General features: G+C 40.0%; 1 protein-coding gene across 1 annotated transcript in view; it reads right to left on the minus strand.

The window, feature by feature from the left end:
* The window catches only part of csmd2 (CUB and Sushi multiple domains 2), a 270,669-nt gene that overhangs the window by 247,265 nt on the left and 3,474 nt on the right, over positions 1-19,930 (minus strand). Inside the window, exon 2 of the mRNA XM_067611356.1 lies at positions 7,197-7,413. Coding sequence (XP_067467457.1) covers positions 7,197-7,413 — 217 coding nt within the window. The remainder of the gene's footprint in view (positions 1-7,196; positions 7,414-19,930) is intronic.

Raw genomic sequence — 19,930 nt, forward strand, 5'->3', positions numbered from 1 at the left:
TTGAACAGAGTTGAAAGCAGTCCCCTCAGCCAACTGCTCCTGAGGCTGGCTGACCTTTCACCTTCTGACATCACAAAGCTCAGCCAGTTACACTATCACTCAGATGATTGGACCTAACCAAATTATAACTAAAGAAAAAGAAAAAAATACATTACTTATTGAAATGATATTAGACACTCACAACACAAACTAGAAACATAATTGGCCCTTAACAGACAGTATACTGTGTCAGACTACCTAACCACAGTAACTGATAAGAACCTGAGAAAGACATTGACAGTGTGCTGACTGAGTGATGATAGTCTGGCAATAGAGAAGGGCAGAAACAGGCAGACCTGGCTGCCCAGAGAGGGCAGGTTGTGCTGTTATTGTGATGAGGGAGCTGTAGAGATAGACTTACACTTTCTAACAGAATGTCAAAACTACAGAAACATTAGGGAGGAATTCTTTCCAAAATTTGGAAAAAATTGCCCCTAATTCTGAAGTCTGACAGAAAGGGAGAAATTACTCCTCATTCTGGGGGGAGAAAAAGAATGTGCAGTGTTGGATGCTAAATATGTCACTTCCTGTCACAACAAAAGAGACAACCAGCAGGATGCAGACAGATAGACATTTATAAATAAACTTATACTTACCATATTCTACTTACCGCCTCCATCTCCTTTTGTTTTTTCTTTTGTTTGTTTTTTATGTTGTTATTTATAGACTAAAGGCTGTCTTGTATTATCCCCACCATAAACATCTCTTTATTTTATGTTATTATTAGTAGATTTTCTTTTGTTATCCGTAGAATAATGGATATCTTGTTCTATCCCAACTAACATCTCTTTAGTTTATTATCAGTAGATTAACATTTGCATTGTTTTTGTTTGTCTTGCATTGTTAAAATCACATTGAAATTGTACCAAACACTAACTTGATTACTTATATCTTATCACTCATGCCAATAGAGCCTATTGAATTGAATTGACTGGCATCAACTTAGGAGATAAAATCAGAAATTATAGCTGTTCTAAACCTAAATGCTACTATATAATAATGAAGTATACTCAACTATCTCTTTTTATGTGAGCAGCTGGTATAATTTAAAAGAAATATGATATATAAATAATGGATCCACACTATAATAAAAACATGTTACAGCCTTTTGTTACAAAAAAAGCTAAAAAGTGTAGTGTGAGCACGTTTTATCGAGGAATCCTGCAGTTTCTCAAGGATACATACAGTATGTGATTTTGGTGTAGAGCCGCAACTACTGTATATGTTTCATTATTTTTTAATCTGATGATTATATTTAATCATTTACTTTTTATTTTTATTATTTATTTTTTTAAATCAACAATTTAGTCTTTGAAATGTGTCAAAATGGTGAAATAGTATATAGTGAATACCTATCACAATTTCTCCAGAGCAAATCAGCAAATCCTCCCATTTCAGAAACAGAAACAGAGAATGTTTGCCATTTTTTCTTGATAAATGAAAAATGATCATCAGAATTCTTGTCATCTAATTTTCTGACAATCAACCAAGTGATTAATCAACTAATCATTTAAACACTGTTATTGGATTTTATGTTCATGTTGTTTAAAGGATTGATTGATTAATCCATTTTCCACAAAATCAAGAGTATTCCTTTACAGTCTGCTTTCATGGTCTGTTTTTAGACAGGAGATTTATTTAGCTCAAATCAAACTTTGAACTACAGGCAGAAGCAATATGAAAGCATGTACATAATAATTTTTCCTTCACACGCATACACTGTACAAGCACTTGCGCTCTTAAGTGCTTGCCAAAAAGCAGAGACATCTTTGAAACCATATGTATCTGAAAATTACAGGGCCAACAGTTTTCCAGCCCACTGCCGTTTACTCTGTGCTTAAAGTGTGTGTGTGTGTGTGTGCGTGTTTGTGTGTGTGCGTGTTTGTGTGTGTGGTGTTCATTTTATCTGTATTCCAATAAACCTTGATTTTGTTGACACTGAATCAGCTCCCTGGGATGGGCTGTACACTAGCCTAGATCCCCCTTTGTAAGCACAGTCTGAGCACACACACACACACACACACACACACACACACACACACACACACACACACACACACACACACACACTCAGGCTCTCTCTTTCTCTCTCACACACAAACACAAACACACACAAACCCATATTGTGACACCCTGTCCTCACAGCACTGAGGGCTGACTGTAGTGTTAATGCCACTCCCAGCACCATGCACTAGTGCTCCTTATTTAGGTCCTATCTAGCCCGCAGGCTGAAAATCTGTCCCTTCCACGCCTCCTCCTCTCTCCCACTTCCTCACCCCTGCCAGTCTGCCAGGCCTTAAGTCCCTCCGTTCCATCACTCCATCACAGAGAGGAAGGCATGTGGAGAGAGATGCCTTCACACACCCCAATAGCTTTTCCCCTCTGCTGAAATGTACTCAGTCTTCCCCCGTTTGGCAGTTACAAGGTGAAATGTGACACAAAAGTAGAAAAAAGATTGCTTTTTACGAGTAAGAATCGTGCACTCTCGTACAGAGTCAAAGAAAGTGAGCTAGTAGAGGTTCAGTGTCTTGCTTAAGGTCAATCTTGTGCTTGCTTTAGTTATTGGAAGGTCTCTCTGACTACTGTGCCAGAATACCACAGGCTCTATTTACTCCAGGACACCAAATCTACTGGTGTTAAGGTTCATACTAATAACTTAACTGCAGATAAATGACCAGATGATTGTTAAAGGATAGGTTCACAATTTTTCAAGTCTGTTCAGTCAGTACAAATATGTACAGTAGGCAATCTATCTTAATATCCATTTCAATATCCAAGGTTACACTATTGTTATTTATTAATGCAGTTGGACCATTTTGAAAACTGTCCATTCGACTGGTAATTTCAAATATTCTCCTTCATTACAAAATTGAGGGTCAGATGCCACAAAAAGCATTGCAGTCATAAGCTATATTATTGAAAAACCAGTCCCCGTGGGCGAGTAACACACAATAACATGGATATTTTGAAAAGGAGAATGGGGACCTGAAGGTCTCTTATATTAATTAACAAGGTTGCAAGAAAGTACATTCAATATGAAATGTTAACATAACAGGTTCTGTTTACAACAGTATTACCACGTGACAGTAAGGTGACCAACGAAGGTGACAGAACATTCATATCTCAAACTAATGTTGATGCTTATGTTGTTTATTATGCTGATGTTAATGCTGCATGTTGATTTTAATACAGTGGTGAAAAAAAGCTTCTTGAATGGTGGGAAATCTATCTAAAAAGGTTGTGCTATGCAAAGAAAAATGGTCAGCAGCTATGTTAAAGGAATAGTTTGACACTTGGGGAAATACGCATATTTCTTGTCAAGAGTTAGACGAGAAGATCAATACCACTCTCGTATGCGCACTAGAGCCTGCAAGCAATTGAATTAGTTTAGCATAAAAACCACAACTTGTTTTTACATTTCTTTTTTTGTAAGCATTAAACAAATGAGATATACAGTATTAGCTTGTTAACGTATGAGCTTTAGTGGTGCTGGTAGGTTGATTTCTTTTTTGTTTTTTTAACATTTGCACAGAGCCAACTGTTTCCCCCATAACCCATATTTGTGCTAAGCTAAACCAATCACATTATTTCTCAAAAAATGTCAATTTTTTTCTTAGTTTTATGTTAATGAGCTATAATATGCAAAAGAAATGGTATAGTCATTTATAATGTGCAGCACACCTTTCTCAGATGCATTCAGTTTATTTTTGTTTAGGTTTACTTCTGGCCAGATGTGTCCTCAGCTGTTGTGTGTTAAAGTGTGGCCATTATAAACTTATTTTAAGCATTATTCAAAAACAAATGAAAAACAAAAAAACCCTCCTTTTATGATATTATGAATGGATGGATCATTTTTTACACTGAGTGTTTTTATCTTGAGGTTAGTTTTGCTGCAGTTTAACTTCCCCCTGTGTAAAGTGCTTCCACAGCACTGAGGGCACAAGTTGCACTTAACCACTTGAACACTACACTATCTCTGGAAATTAATGCTTAATTAAAAGCAATCAAATACTGATAGCAGCTTGTGCTTGCAATCAACAACATATATCAGTACTTTTCTGTTTTCCCATTTCAAACAATCTAAATTCCCATCAAATTTCCTTCCTGCTTCTCTTTGGTGTCAGTTGGGATCTGCAGTTTAATACAGCGCTGCAGCAACAGACTGACTTATATATATATATACATATATATATGCATTTCCTTAGGAGTGACTATGACTCATAAAGCAACTGCTGCAGGAGTAGGCACACACAAACACACACTGGGGTGCAAATGGGAACACAAACACACACACATTACACACATATTCTGTAGCTGAACTGATCTGGAAGCCAACATTTTCCTGATAACAAATTCTTTCTCTACACAGTGTGACAGCAATGAATGAATTAATGGATAAATTAAAAAAAAATCTAAAGAAAAGCGACTGCTTTGAAAATGAAATCAAAGGGGATCACTTGAACATAAAGTGAGGCAAAACATTCATTTTTGATGACTACTTGAGATTAATGGGAAAAAAAAATTCTAAGATCTACAACCTATAGCATGGGACACATGAAAGGCTGATCAAATTCAGCAAACACAGCATGGAGGACACAAAGTGGAGAACAGGCAGAAGAGATAAGATATTTAAAAAAAAATAGGTGAGGAGGAAACGAGTGGAGTGAGAGAAATTGGAGGAGGAAGAGCGAGAGAGATGGAAAGAAAATTACATTTGACACAAGTGAGAGATGAGAACAAAGGGAGGGCTGAATTATCAGACCTGTATATTTATGTTTGCATGAAAATGTGCCTGTGTGTGTGTGTGTATGTGTGTGTGTGGTGTAAGTGGGGGTGTTTGTGGGTGTGTAAGTGTAAATATGCATGCATGTTCTGACAGACTGCTGTTGACTGGTGAGAGATGCTTCTAGCTTATTGCCAACCACCTCAAGATCACTCACAGATATAGCTTGAAGTCTCACTTTTACAAAATGCCGCCTCTGAAAATCAAGAAATTCTGGTCAAACGCAACCAAAGCAGAATCAAAAGGAGATCGGTGTGCCCTGCACAATCTTGAACACTGCCACTGCTTCTCCATCTCTCTCATTTCTTTCTGTATTTTTCTCTCTTTTCCCACTTTTTCCTCCCTCTGTCTCTCTTTTTCATTTTCTTCACTTTCTTACCCCTCACTTATTTTCAAAGCTCTTATACAGAAAGAGTGGAACGCTACCCCCCCGCCCCCCCTCCCCCACCTCCCCGTCCCGCTGGAGCATCAATATACAACACAGCCCAGAGGTCCAAACAGGAGAAAGGCTGAGGAGAACAGCGCAACACCAATCCATAATGGATTTTCTTCTCTCTTTCATTTGCTTTCTGCGGGGAGATGCAGTGGAGGCACCACTGGCACAGAATGAGAAACGCGGGGAGGGGGCAGAGAAGAGGTGAAAGAGAGGGAGAGCGATATCGACAGGGAGAAACAGAGAGGCCGACAGAGACTCAAAACAGTGTCAATAACAAAAGCCCTTTAGAATATTTCTCTCATGTGTCTCTAGAGGGCTTGCATAACATATGCTTTAAACTATTTGCAAGGCCAAGCTCATAGCAGAAGGTGACAGGAATTAAAAGCTTAGGTGAAGCTTCAGCTGATCAGAAGCAGAAACTGACACTAATTAAGTTACGTCCCGTACGTGATGGACTGCCAAGAGGTCTGCGAGCAATAATATCCGAATATGTATAAACACGTCGGTGAGTAGCAGCTCTGTGGTTGTATTTTAAAATCGCTGCTAATATAAATAGAAGACTGGCAATTCAGCTTCACATTATTTACTCGTAAAATCCTGAATGCTTCGAAATGTGTAAACTTAGTGGGCATGAAAAACAGCAAACCAGAGAGGCAATATTTCAGTTTGCAATGTTAGCACAAGGCAGCACTTTCTGGGGCTGTTAAATTGACGGTTGCACGGTAGGATGAGACTGTTGATTCAGAATTTGTTTGTTTGAGTCTTCACACCCAAGTGACCATCATTTCATTTCGCTAGTAGCTCTAAAGCACAGAATGTACCCAGGAAACAAGTGAATAACCTTGGATGCTGTCACAGTGTCCACAGAGTCAAACCTCGTATTAATCATCAAAGGATCTGTTCAGTCTGCCTCTGAATGCATCACTGATTATAGTCTGAATTATAGCTTTTCCTCTTTTCAAGGCTCCAGTCGACCGCCTTCATCAATACCTTTAAGTTCAAATGATTCTATCGTGGTTCATGGTTTCATTTTCAGTTTTGGCCTTCATTTATACTGGTTATTATGACATTTTTCATTTCACCATTTTACATTTCACATCATGTTAACAGAGTCTGATGGTGCAAGAGAGCAGTCAGATGACCAAACAAGAGTTTACCAGATTACCTACCACTTTAATTGGAGATAAAACCAATATTGAGCACACCTGAAATGTCACTAATAATCACTCATTGCAAAGGAAAAGTGTAAACTGAAAACAGTCTCTCTTCCAAATAAATCGGACTAATCTCGTGGATTGTTTGAAACCTGTCTGATTGTCTGAATGTTTTTGTTACTTGCTCCCTCAGACTTCTTTTTGGCAGTGTCACATTACACCCACTATTCCCCCTGTGGGACACTAGATTAGCTACCAGATTACCAGATTAGCTACCACTTTATTTATTTATTATCAGGTCTTTGTGGTCATTATCAAAAAGAACTCCTTGTCAGAAAAAATAATCCATGTAGAATCCATGGCAGAAACCTTGAAAATATGGTGTCTCCCTAACTTCAAAGCAGTCTGGCTGGCTATTATACTGCCAACAGTGTAATAAACTCTACATAAACATTATGTAAAAAGTTATTGAAAAGATCTAACATCAAAAGTAGTTCATTTGGTTTAATTTGGGTTGGGTTCACTTAGGTTAACTTGTTGAATATATTTTTTATTATGACAAATGATGTTCAAAACTCTGAAAAGACCCAAATAATGTAGTAAACCTCAATCGCCTCTTTAATTAGAAACAACCTTCAAATCCGAAACTGTTGACTGCAGTTTGGTTTTCAGCGGGTTTCATTATAAAGAATCTACTGTGTGTCAACATTCAAGTCAAACACAACCATCATAAAAACACACACATACAACTCACAACAAACTTTAATACATAGGCCGTCTTTACCGTGTCCGCAGGTTCCCAGGGCTGGGTGGCCCGTCATATACAGACAAGATGTCAAAGTCCTCCTCTAGGGCGAAGCCTTGAAACACCAGCTGTATCCGGTTGTGCTCCGCCGCCACAATCACCCATGTACAGTTGGCATAGTTAGGATAACCATAAGGGTAGCCGGGGCTCTCTATCGTCCCATTGGGACTGTGTAGTGTGTAACTGCAGTTCTGAGCTGTGAAGAGAAAAAGAAACAGGCAGGCAGTTATTAAAAGAGTGTAAAAGGTGTTAGAATGGCCAGCAGGTTGTTGAAATATGTAAGTGTTATAGAGCATTAAACCAAATAAGACACTCCTCTACATCCTAGTATGCAAATTCTACAAATCCACACACGTGGACACATGCACAAAAGGCACAGTCGAACAGTTTGCGCCAAGTGCTGCAACATCCATTACCACTTCCAGCATGCAGCCTAAGCCATTAATATAGCAGTACTAAATGGCTCATCCGCTCCTAGCTTTCCCCATCTCTACCACCTCCATCATCACACACTTGCTCACTCACTGGCCCTTTCACCACATTGCTAATAGGTTCCCACGTTAATACATGACATAGCTGGAGGAGAGAAGATGAGGGGGCAGAGGAGAGGAGAAGAGAGGACACACACACACACACGAAGAGAGACACACTCTTGAGTGCTACATTAATTGTACTCATCTTTTACATTTTTGACAGTAGCCACTCACACTGGCTTCAATCTGAAATTTTAATTGTGTGTTGCCATCTATCTGCAGGAGTGTGGGTTGGATGTGTGGAGTGTGATCTCGGTGTGTGTGAGTGTTTTTGAATCCCCGAGCTACATGACTTGTCTTGGACTCATCTGAGCACAGTCGAGACTTTTGATCAATGTTGGGGATTAAGTTGTAATTAATCACTAACGTGGGCTGATGTGTGATTGCACTTTTATTTTGTGTGTCTCTGCATGTGTTTTCAGTATTAATGGACAAATTAGTGTCAAAATTTGCATGTATGGAGAGCACAATGCTGCTAATAAGATGCTCATTTGATCTTTCTATGGTGACGCATATCCCCTGCTATCAAAGAGGGCTACTGTCTAAGTTCATTTTCATTGTCCAGCTAAATGCTTACAGCTAAATCAGAGCAGTCAGCTGTCAGTCTGCCGCTGACAGCTGACATGAAGATATATTATGTCAGACAATCACACACCATAAGTAGCCCTATGATGTATGTTGTAGCTTTTAAACTAAGACAGCAGGAATGCGACATGTTCTGATTTGATTTTCGTTTGTGAGAGAAACACTTAAAGTGGAGTTATTGCCACACAAAAGGAACCTGCATAAATAAATATTCTCATAGAGGGACTAAATTAGAATGTCATGCAAGAATACACGCTATACAAATGATCTGTATTTTCCCTTTGTTTGCTTCAGCCAAAAACCTGAATCATAATACAGCCTGATTAAAATGTAATTAGGAGAGTATAATTGGAGGACATCTGTTATCTGCATAACCCACATTATTCAATAACACAAACAATGCAACACACAAAGTAGATATGATTTTTATTCAGTAGGTTTATATCCATACTTAATCCATACATATATAAATGGATGTTATAAATCAATGAATGGAAATGAGCTATACTACCTGAGGGCAATAAAACGGGGCATTAAGAAACAAGAATCTTGAGCAAACACATTGTAGCTTTTAAAAACATGTAAAAGTGTAGACTGCTTTGTTCAGTTCCTCCAGGGGAAATGTGTATCCCTTATTAATTGATTGTGAAACATACAGATTCTGTGCTACTTTGTGCACGCTTTCTGATGGCTAAAACAATCCCAAAGCTTAAAAATTCATCCAAGTTTTCAGTCTGAAAAGTGCCGCATGTCTGAAAAACCAGCAGGGATTTACAGGTAATAAGGCACCAAGCCGAAAGACAAGACAACAGGAAAGAAAAAAAAAAAACAGAGGCAATTTTATTGCTCTCATTCTTACTCATTACCAACATAATATAAAACCTGATTTTTTTCAAGAGAGTACAGGGAGAATAAGAGAAGAAATGACAGAGAAATTAAGCACAGACATAAATAATCCCTGGTCAGCCAGACAAGCAAGTGCTGCATTCCTTTTCACAGCAATAACCAAGCCCGATATTTAAGATTTCGGGGGCTACGTGCCACACCAAGGTGTTAATGAATTCCAAAATGCTGCTGGAAAAAAAACATGAGCTGACACACACACACACACAAAAACAAACAAACAAATATTAGCTTTTTGTCCGAGGTGGTGCAGCAAAATGGTATCACACAAACAATTTTTGGGGAGGGGAAGAGATAGGCATAGTGTCGGGACGTAAAGATCCAGACTGGCTGGATGGCATCGGCAGCAGGAGGAGGATAATAGCATCTCCAGTCACAGTGTATCCATCATGCAACAGCTGACTCCCCGGGGCCTGTCTCGTGAAAAAACAAGCACGGCCCTCTCAGCCGTCACTTTTCAGAGCTTCATATGCGCTTGACCTCTTCCAAAAGATGCTAATGTGTGTGCACTTGAACCCTACCCACTTGAATATACTTTAGTTTGCTGAATAATGCTGCATTCAGAGAGTTTAGCTCTTTGTTTGCTGTGTAGATATGCAAATGTTACAATAAATTCTTAAAAAAGCCTGTGGCATTAGTGTAAAATGAGATTAACAATAACTAAACATGACCTATATGCTGTATAGAGTGCTTAAAATAACTGCACATTACAGCGTGTTCTCTTATTTCTCTTCATCTTGTCTATTCTCAGTCCTCATCTTTAACCAGAGACAAGAGAGGAGAACAAAAAAGATCAAAGCGAGAGCTATCTCCATCAGATTTTTCATTAAAGCCTTTAAATAGGCCCAGCAAGTGAGCATCCACCCTCCCCATTATCATCAGGTCGATACTAATATCCAGGTAAAACCTCCACATCCACCTCTGCTACCTGATTTTCATATACCCAACCTGGTCAATAATCTCCTCATCATCTCCTTCATTAAGGGCCTCTATCAGACAAATGCCAATCAATGGCTCATACAACCAGCCTGATGGCAGAGCTTGATGGGGGTCAGAGTGGACTGTGAACCTCTTGTACATAGGCAATGAGTTAGGATGTGTGGGCTGGGATGAATTGCAAAACAATACCAGGGAGGTTAATGCAAGTGAATTGTCATTAATCAGTTTTAGGGTTGAATTTAAATGCTAGAAGAAAGAAATGATTACATGACTGTTATGTGACTGGTGCAGCAGACAAATCAGTCATGATAGAAATCACTGTAAACGAAAAACACTACAAAGCTTAAGAAAGGACATCTAAGGAGTATTTTATGCGATGGATAAAGGCGTTTCGTATATAGCAATCAGAGAGCATGTGTTATTAGGAGATGGAACACGGTGTACGTATTGATATATGACAGGCAGGAACACAGACTTTGTGTTTTATGGGCACAATTAAGTAAAGCAAAAAAAAAAAAAAAAAACCATGACAGAGAATAAGTCCACTTGAGTGTGCCAGAGCCTTGGCCGGATGCTATTTTGAAGTACGAGCACCTGTGCCAAGTGACCGACTTTTAAATCAATAATGACGTACACAATCTGGGATAAAAGACTAAGATGGTGCTTTTAGAGAGGTTGCTTTTTTGGCTGCGGCCGGAAACATTTTATCCTTGCTGAAACATACGCGGTCAAAATTAACAAAAACAGACACATCAAAAGTTCACTTGAGGAAGTTGTTTTGTGGGTGTTAAGGACTGATTTACAACATTATCACATTTGATTTTCACATTAGGTAGTAATAACAGGGATGTTTGCCAGATATTTTTGCTGCACTGAGTAGGCATACTGATACATACAGTGTATGGCCGTATATTACCACCACACAGTATGATACGAATGCGGGTGAGGTAAACTGAGGAACTGTAAGTCTACTCTCTCTGTTCTTTGAAAACCCAGAGCCTTTGATTAAGTAGATCCTGCACTCGGGGCTTGGTTGAATAATTTAAGCCTCGCCCAGGGTGCATTATGAAATTAGCTGCTGGGAGCTGGCGACCTACTCTGAAGACCCTCAGTGTAAATCTGCAACGAGGAACCCATCCAGCAGTTGACCCCACTGACACACCATAAAGACCCCATAAACAGACTGCTGCTTGTGCTGTTTTAGCTTGACTAAACCGTCGGCAAAGTAGAAGGTCATGTTTTCTCAAGTTGTGTAGGTTCAGGTGAATCAAGGAAATTATGAATATGGAATACTAGCAAATGTGCTGTTTCAGCAATTATGAAAATTGCTAACTTGTCCTAGTGGTTACTGCACTCAGTGTGTTTTATCCCTCAGCATGTGTATAGGAACAATTTGCATTGGCTTGTATTGGAATGTTAACTATGCTTGATATCTGTGAATGTTCAACAGATATGTTGTCCACTGCTTAGCCCACTGTGCCACTGGCAGCATCAGCTTGGCACGAACTATCGCCGATGTACGTGCTGCCAAATGGGTATACAGGGAGAGGTGCGACCTTGCTGGGACGGTACTCCAGGTTCTACCTCTGTGTGTGTGTTTGTCAGTGTGTGTTTGTGTGTAGGAGCTATTGTTTGCTTTGCCAGGGCACTTGTTTAGTTGCGGGCATACAGAGCTGCGGCAGTGCGCTGTGACACTTTGATGAATCGATGGTCACTGTTCTGTACTCCGACAGGACAGCAACCCCTCAGAGCGGAGGAAGGAGACAGGAGAGACCAAAGGAGAAACAGAGAGAGAGAGATAGAGAGAGAGAGGCGGGGGTTGGGGGGGGGAGCGTTGCAGACAGACACAAGGTGGACTGACTGTCTGACTGAACGTATGGACGGATGAGAAAATAGATTTGGAAGATGTGACGGGAAGAACAATAGAAGCAAAGGTGAGATGAGGGACAAACTGGGGAGAATAAAAAATAGTAGCGGAAAGGGAACAAGGGAGAACTTGTCAGAGGGTCAACGGAAGGAAGAGCACCAGCCAATGGGAGTAAATGACTTGGAAAGAGGAAAAATAATATATAAGGGGAGAGATTTTTTTTACCTATTTTTTGCATCTCGTTGCCCTTCGCTGTTGAGGTCACACGCGGCCAGCATGACATTCACAGCAAGATAGCCCTTAATTTGCACTGTTAGCGAATCCTCGAGGTCTATTTGGAGGGATGCTTCAGCAGTGTGTGTGTGTGTGTGTATTTTGTGTATGTGAGTGTGAAGTGAGACAACTGTGCACACACGCCTGTTGTGTGGATATATCAGTTGTCTGCACATGTATGAGCGTAATCCCTATACCCTGGTTGGGTATAGTGTCACATATCTGCATGTAACTCCACTGCTGAGATTAACAATTACCCTGGCTACAGTGACTCTAAATAGGAGGGAATTTCATCTTGGTGAACATAATCCCAACATCACATTCACATAATACCATAAAGACACAAACAATACTTGCAATACAGAGCTGCAAATCTCCTCTCTGGACTCCCATCCCTTTTTCTTTTTTTTTTTTTTTTTATCCTTTCCCAATTCTCTCTCTTCTCCTCATCTGCAATTCAGGTTTGCCTTTCGATAAAAGACAAAGACACAGAGACCATCCTGTTCTCGCAGTCAATAATAAAAATACCTTACTTCTTATGTTTTACACAATGACTACAACTGAAGAGAATGAAACTTGTTTGATGTTTGAGAAAGATCTTTTGGAATTCCAACATTTCTCAGCACAGTGTGTCTCTGACATTTTGAATAAATGTACAGCTGCATCTTGGAAAAACTAAACAAAACATTGAAATGATTGATACCAATGCAACAAAAAATTACTTTGCCATTGTTCAGAAATGCAATAATCATCTCTGTAAAGCCAGAGCATGTACAGTATATCTACAAAAACCTCAGACGCAAGAGCCACGCGCTCATCCATTAAATTGAGATAGAACCTTAAACTATCTGTACTAAATCTCCCCCATCACATAGCCATAACACAGAATTCAGCTCTTTCCTTATTCTCAAGAGAAACGATAAAGCCTTCATATATGTGGTCTATCAGGGGATATATCCATACAAAATGAGCATCCCATTGGAGCAAACATGCAATCATTTCCAACCAAATAAGTGTATCCCTAAGGGTTTATTGAGTAACAAAGATATCCACCATCACATATAACCTACCCCTGGAGTAAACTTCAAACAACCAACCAAATGTTTTGTATGTGTGTGTGTGCCAGTAACTGCCTCCCTGGTGGGAAGATAAACCCTTCCGCCCCATAGATCCTCTCAGCACCACTATTTGTCTCTTGACGTGTCAGCGCATATGCACGCCTTGACCGCATCATATCCGAATTAACCTCTAGATGGCCGCCATTAAAATGGAAATGGGTGAGCTCAGCGATCCCGCTTGCCTCCATACATTAGGCTAATGTCCGGGCCAGGATGACACCGTCTGCCATTACAGACAAGCCAAATGCAGTGGAAGGCGCTAGCGATAGGCTTTTTCCCACTTAGCCTCCCACTACCCCCCCCCCCTTCCACAGGTTATTTCCATTGCTCTGAATAGTAAATGTTGTTTCCATAAAAGGTCGGAAAAACGGAGCTTGCACATTCAAAGCTTGGAACGGCCTCCTGCTGGTTGAATGTGTGAAGCAACACAGTGACAGGACACTTAGCCAGACACATACGTGAATGTGCCATCATATTCTCTCAATTGTAATTCAATGAACACACATAACAACAACAAACAGTGCCACTGCTTTCGAAGCAATATTGTCCCAGTTGCGGCATTCACATCTCAAGCGCTGGCATTGTCATTGTCACACACATTGTCACAGCGACATATCTGGACGGTGAAATGTGTGCAGTAAGAAAAACAACACCTACGTCCAAAGATGTAGCCAAAGATGAAAGCATTAAGCGGCTACATGTAAACATGTAGAAGAGGCGTGCATGCAGAAATACACACTTGCACACGTTCTTGCCTGTTATCGGGGCTGGCAAAGGAGGCACAATAGAGCGTGTGTTCTCTCAGACAGAGAGGAAGAGAAGGGGGGGAGGCAGGCAGTTCCTTCCAGCTGGGTCATATTTAACCAGCAGTACTATCATGCCAGCCAAAAGGTCCAGCAAACCCAGCCACCCACCTAAAAAAAGCCACCCACACACTTTTGCACAATTTCATCCCATCCCTCAATTTACCCAGGCATTTTACACTCAACAGTGATATTGTTTGTGTATTCTTCATCGCATTATTTTCCTCAATCCCTCCTTCTCATCAGCCCTTTTAAATAGCCCCGTGGTAAGTTGGTATTGCTATGAACAACACTGCTCTTTTGCAACCCACACATCAAGGTTTCAAGCTGATCAATAGAAAATAGCCCATTCAGAGTCAAAGGCATGTTACGGTTGATGTTCTTCCCTTTCAGAAAGACCCCTGTCTTTGTGGGGGAGTTTATGCAGCACTGATACAAATGGGCCTCCCACACAAAACACAGTGAGGTTGGATGCCTGGAGAAACGTATATGTGTGTTTGTCGGCGTGTTTTTATGTTCGTGCATGCAGGCCCATTTGTATTGATGAGTAAAAGATGAGTAAAAAAAAAAAAAAAAAAAAAAAAAAAAGAAACGAGAGAGAGAAGTGCAGTTCAAAGAGCCTCATTCACGGCTTCTGTCGCAGAAGCTGTATGTTGTTCCCATGACAACAGGAAAACAGGAGAACATATGAAGACAAATCCCTTTCCTCAATTATTTATTATTGCTCGAGTCCGCCTTAACACTTAATGTCGCACAGACATACAGTATGCACCCACGCAGGCCTACACATACAGGAAAGTCCATTCAAATGTACACAGTCATTCAGACACGCTCATACACTACATTTGTGCCTCAAATAATTTCCATTTTTCTTCCTAGTACTTATGGGAAAAAGCACAATTATATGACACTAATGTCCGAAAGTCAATTATCACCTCTTTTTCACTCTCTTCAAATCTGACAGCCAGGCTCTCTAAGTAACATAAGAGTCCACCTACACTGAAGAGCCAATCTTATTTACATCCTGCTGTACTTTTGTACTTCAATTACACCAGATATCAGTGAAGATCACACTTCCTGGACTCTGATCAACCTACAGCATCTACAGGAGGTAGGATAAAGTAATTCTGGATGTGTTAAATGCATGAGATAATCACCCTGGACAACAAATGTGTGTGTCGGTTAGTGAGTGGGTATTCATGAACATTTGATCCTCTCTGACCAGCGTGTATTAAGCCTGAGAGGGAGCAGTGATCTAAAGGTCAGGTCGTGACCGTCCCAACAGGACTATTCCATCTATCACTTAGAGATGGATGAGCAGCAGATGATGAATCATCTCCGCTTCAACTAACTGTGGTACACTTTAACCTTTCAACTCAGATCCTACCTACCCCCCCAAAAAGGCTAAAGTGTCATCAGTAGACCATAATCATAATTAATCAGCTGTATGCATCTACCCACATAGCTGTGTATTAATTTCAAATTGAAGACTGTGTCTCTGCTGCTCAAAATGTTACACATTTCATTGGCACGCTGCTGACTGCAATGGATTGCATTTACAATGTATGTGTGTATTAAATCCAATTTTGTGTTTTTCTGCTTTTGATTAAGATTCTGAAAAAGGACCCATTTTGGCTGTGCTTCAGATTGGCAACCAAGTCTATGATAATTTGTTAGGATGATATCCACTTTTGATCATTTTCCCCAATGTATTTGAGGCACAAGGTTGTACTTAATTTGCACAGCATTAGACAAAGATGATAAATATTTGTCTCTTTGTTCCTGAATATCATGAATAGATTAGTTGGATTTTATGAAATTGCCCCAAATACAAAATGAATGGTTGTTTTATGACAGTTTTTTAGAAAGTCTTCTTAGGTTTTCCATTCCTGTTTGACAGATAATTCGGTCTGGTCCATTTCTGTGGGAAAGACACCAGGAGACACTAATTTACAATTAAATTTCCCTGAAAAAAACTCTTATTTTTGAGTCATTATGACAGTAATTAATTCCAGGCCAGTAGTGTCCTTTCTGCTCAGGCTACAAATTGAAAGCAAATGCTTGTCAATATACAAGCTTGCACACATACCCAAACACATTCACTTAGAAATATTCTTTGACTAAATGTTTTATGTTTGAATCCTTACATAAACTCTGTTACTTTAACAATAGTGACTCAAATATACCAGCGCAACAAGTTAATCCCAATTATTAGAAATCTAAACTCATAAAATATATTAATGAAAGTACCTTTGCTTTAAATGCAGACCTCGCAAGTGTAGGAATACAACACACACACACACACACACACACACACACACACACAAACTCACTCTGCACGATGACTCTGCCTCTTTCTCAGAAAAAGAACACTGACAGATTGCCTTACTTTGGATATAGAGAGAAGCTGTACAGGAAAGGAAAAAGACAAGGACAAGGACAAGATATCTCTTCCCCAGGATCTAATCTTCAATCTCTGGGATCACTGATATCCGATAAGAACAGTGTAAGTCAGGAAGCTAAAGAAACCCCTGTCTGAGCTTTGTGTCTATACAAGACAGACAGGGCATCTACATCTGTCTCTCACTTTGTGGGGATTTACAGTAGCTGGAGCAAATTCCCATGTCTGATAATAACAGGAAGAAGAGAATCAGAAACAAGATTGAGACTTTTCTGTTACAGTGCAGCTCCCATATGTGGCTGGCGCAGATGTAAGCTCTGGATTATTTATTTATTTACTTATTTTTACCTTTAGTTATCCAGGGAAGATTGACGGCGCCCGTATGTGGGTAGGAAAGGTGAAATTATTACCATTCCAGAGGAAGGCAGTTACTTTGCGGATCATAGGAGTGATTGTGCTGCAGTGTGTGAATGTGAGGCATTAGTAATGCTGGAACTGAGTAATGAAGCTTGATTTATATTTCCTGGATAAGTGAAGTGGTCAAAATATACATTTATTAATTTAACACCTTGCTAAAATGAGATGTTTAGAGTCATATTGGTGGGAAGAAAGAGCATTTTTCATTTGTGAGAGCCTTCAGATATATAAATGCCTCTATTCAAATGTGTATTGGGTGATATTTAATGAAAGCAAACTATTTTACTATGGCAATACCATCAAACTCAAATACTATTGTTAAGAGTTTAATAGATGAAATAGCAGTGGAAGCAATTGAATTTTATTGAAAATAAATTGGATGTTCCTCATCATCTCTCTGAGTGCCACTTTAATCAAGAAATTCTGCAAATGTGCATCTGGTTATAGGTTCATAAGGTCTAATGGTCTAGTTTTGTGTTGTGAGTATGCGTGTGTGTGTGTGTGTGTGTGTGTGTGTGCATGCATGCCTGTGTGTAAAAGTCAATGAAGCTGTGCACACTAGCGAAAGGCTGCATGAATGCATTTCTGAATATTTTTTGGGGAGTCTGTAAGTGTGCATGAATTAATGGGTGAATGTGTCTGTGCGTGTGAGTCACTGTGCGGCTGTGATTAGTGTGACGAAGCACAGTGACAGAGCTCTGGCCATCTGGAGACAGATGACAGTGTGAATCACAAGAGAGGAGGATGGAAGAAGAGGGGAGGTGGCGGAGGATGGATGGAAGGAGGGAGGATAGAAGGAGAAGGTACAACGCGAAGACAGAGAGAGGGGGAGTGAGACAGGGTGACATATCAGCAGGTGGGTGGGGAAATAACAGTGCACACGAGGATGAAACCTTTGCATCATCTGAAAGCTGCGTACGTGCTTGCGTGCGTACATGTGCACACGCGCACAGACGCACACATACACATTATGTTTTCAGTGGCTCCTTTTGAGCAAGCTAATGACCTGCTTGTCAACACTTTAGTCTAATCATCCTAGAGTGAATGGGGGTGGCAACTCACAGACTAACACAGACACACACACATACACGCACGCACGCACAAACACGTTCCCACAAGCTTACTTACACGCTGTTAGTTGTTGAAATAAGAGTCTGCTTGATGCCTGATAAGAAAATGAGTCCTCCAAATAGATCATTTACTGTAGAGAGGAAAATCACCCAGCACTCAAAAGACACAGAAACATTGGGCCCAGATTATCTCTCAGCTGGTGTAGGCTTATCACCCCTCTACTCCAACAGTTGTCTCCCCTCTCTGCCTCTTATTTCCCCTGAACAGTCAGTTCTTTCCTGTTGATTTGGTGTTCTTTCCTCCCTGCACATCTCTTTACAAATCTCTATCACCATCTTGAACACCACTCCACTGAACAGCTCCTTCTTCTCTTGAGTAGGAAAAACGAAGACATGGCAATACACGTCTACTTTGCATTTCCAGACATTTCTCAGTTTTGAGTAAATAGATAATGTCATCTGTTTCTCGGCTCCCATTCCCTCATTTATTGCCCAACGGTGAATGTAGAGAGCAGATGGGAGATAGGAAGCAACAGAGCGTGCAGGTAGTGGAGGATTTGAGATTCAGAGTAACAGGCAGACAGGTGGGAGAGAGGTGAGGAAAAAAAACAACACATGGTATACATAGGACATATGGGACTGTTTGTCGGAATCTCTGTTTTATCCATGTGATCAAATATGTTCACAAGACCACTGTCAATCTTAGAGTATATGTGTAACTGCCACATACCTTAGACAACATGTATTAAATAGGCAACACCTCTGTGAAGGTGATTTAGAGAGTGGGATTTGAAATCAACATGAATCTTTGAGTGAGAATCCTAAGCAGTTCCTAGCTAAAATGAGGACTAGTTTACTGTCACTCTGATACAGTGCTTACTAGGGCTGCAATTAACAGTTGTTTTCTTTATTGATTATTCTGCTGATTATGTTATTTATTAATTATTTGGACTATAAAATGTCTGAAAATTGTGAAAAATGGCCATCACCATTTCCTGCAGCACAAGGTGATATCTTCATATTGCTTATTTGGTCAAACCAAGAGTCCAAAATCAAAAAATATTTAATCTAATATCACATAAGGCTACAAAAAGACACAAATCCTAACATCTGAGATGGTGGAACAGGGTAACAATTCATCAATTATGAAAACAGTTGGTGATGAATTTCCTGTAGATTGATAAATCGACTAATCATTTCAGCTTTACTACACACTATGTCAATGAGTATGGATGTGTGACTGTCAAAAGTTCTCTTTCATTACACCTATGCTTCCTATAAAAAGTAGAACAGTTACTTAATTTAGTATGAAATCAGAAGCAGAAACCTTATCATATGATCTTGTCAGATGTCGGTCTGAAGTGTGTCTGTGTCTAATTGAGGGTTCAAAGCCATGAAAACATTGGAGAAACCCCAACTTACAAAGCCAGCTTCCCCTCCACTGAGGAGCAGCTGTTGCTGAGCCTGTTGGCTGGGGGAGCTGTCCGTGGTCCTGAAAAGGACTTCAGCTGAGCGGCAAATTCAGCTGCGCCTGTCGCTGTCCGGGGTGCTGGAAATGTCACCTCAAAGTGAGTTTTGGGGGTCCCCACGGGTCACTGGAGGCACAATTGATAACTATTTTATTTCAATAACTTAATAGAGACCTTCCCTGCAATATAATGTGTGAGAAAGTCTATTCAAATGAACAAAGTCCACCCGGATTTCTCATTTTATTCTAATGGACAGCGAAGGTGAGACAATTCACTACTAAATCATAAACATTAGTGTTTCTAAATAGGTGTTGCCAATCGAAATCTCAATTAGA

The sequence above is a fragment of the Thunnus thynnus genome, chromosome 15 (genome assembly GCF_963924715.1).
Source record: "Thunnus thynnus chromosome 15, fThuThy2.1, whole genome shotgun sequence".
Taxonomy (NCBI): Eukaryota; Metazoa; Chordata; class Actinopteri; order Scombriformes; family Scombridae; genus Thunnus; species Thunnus thynnus.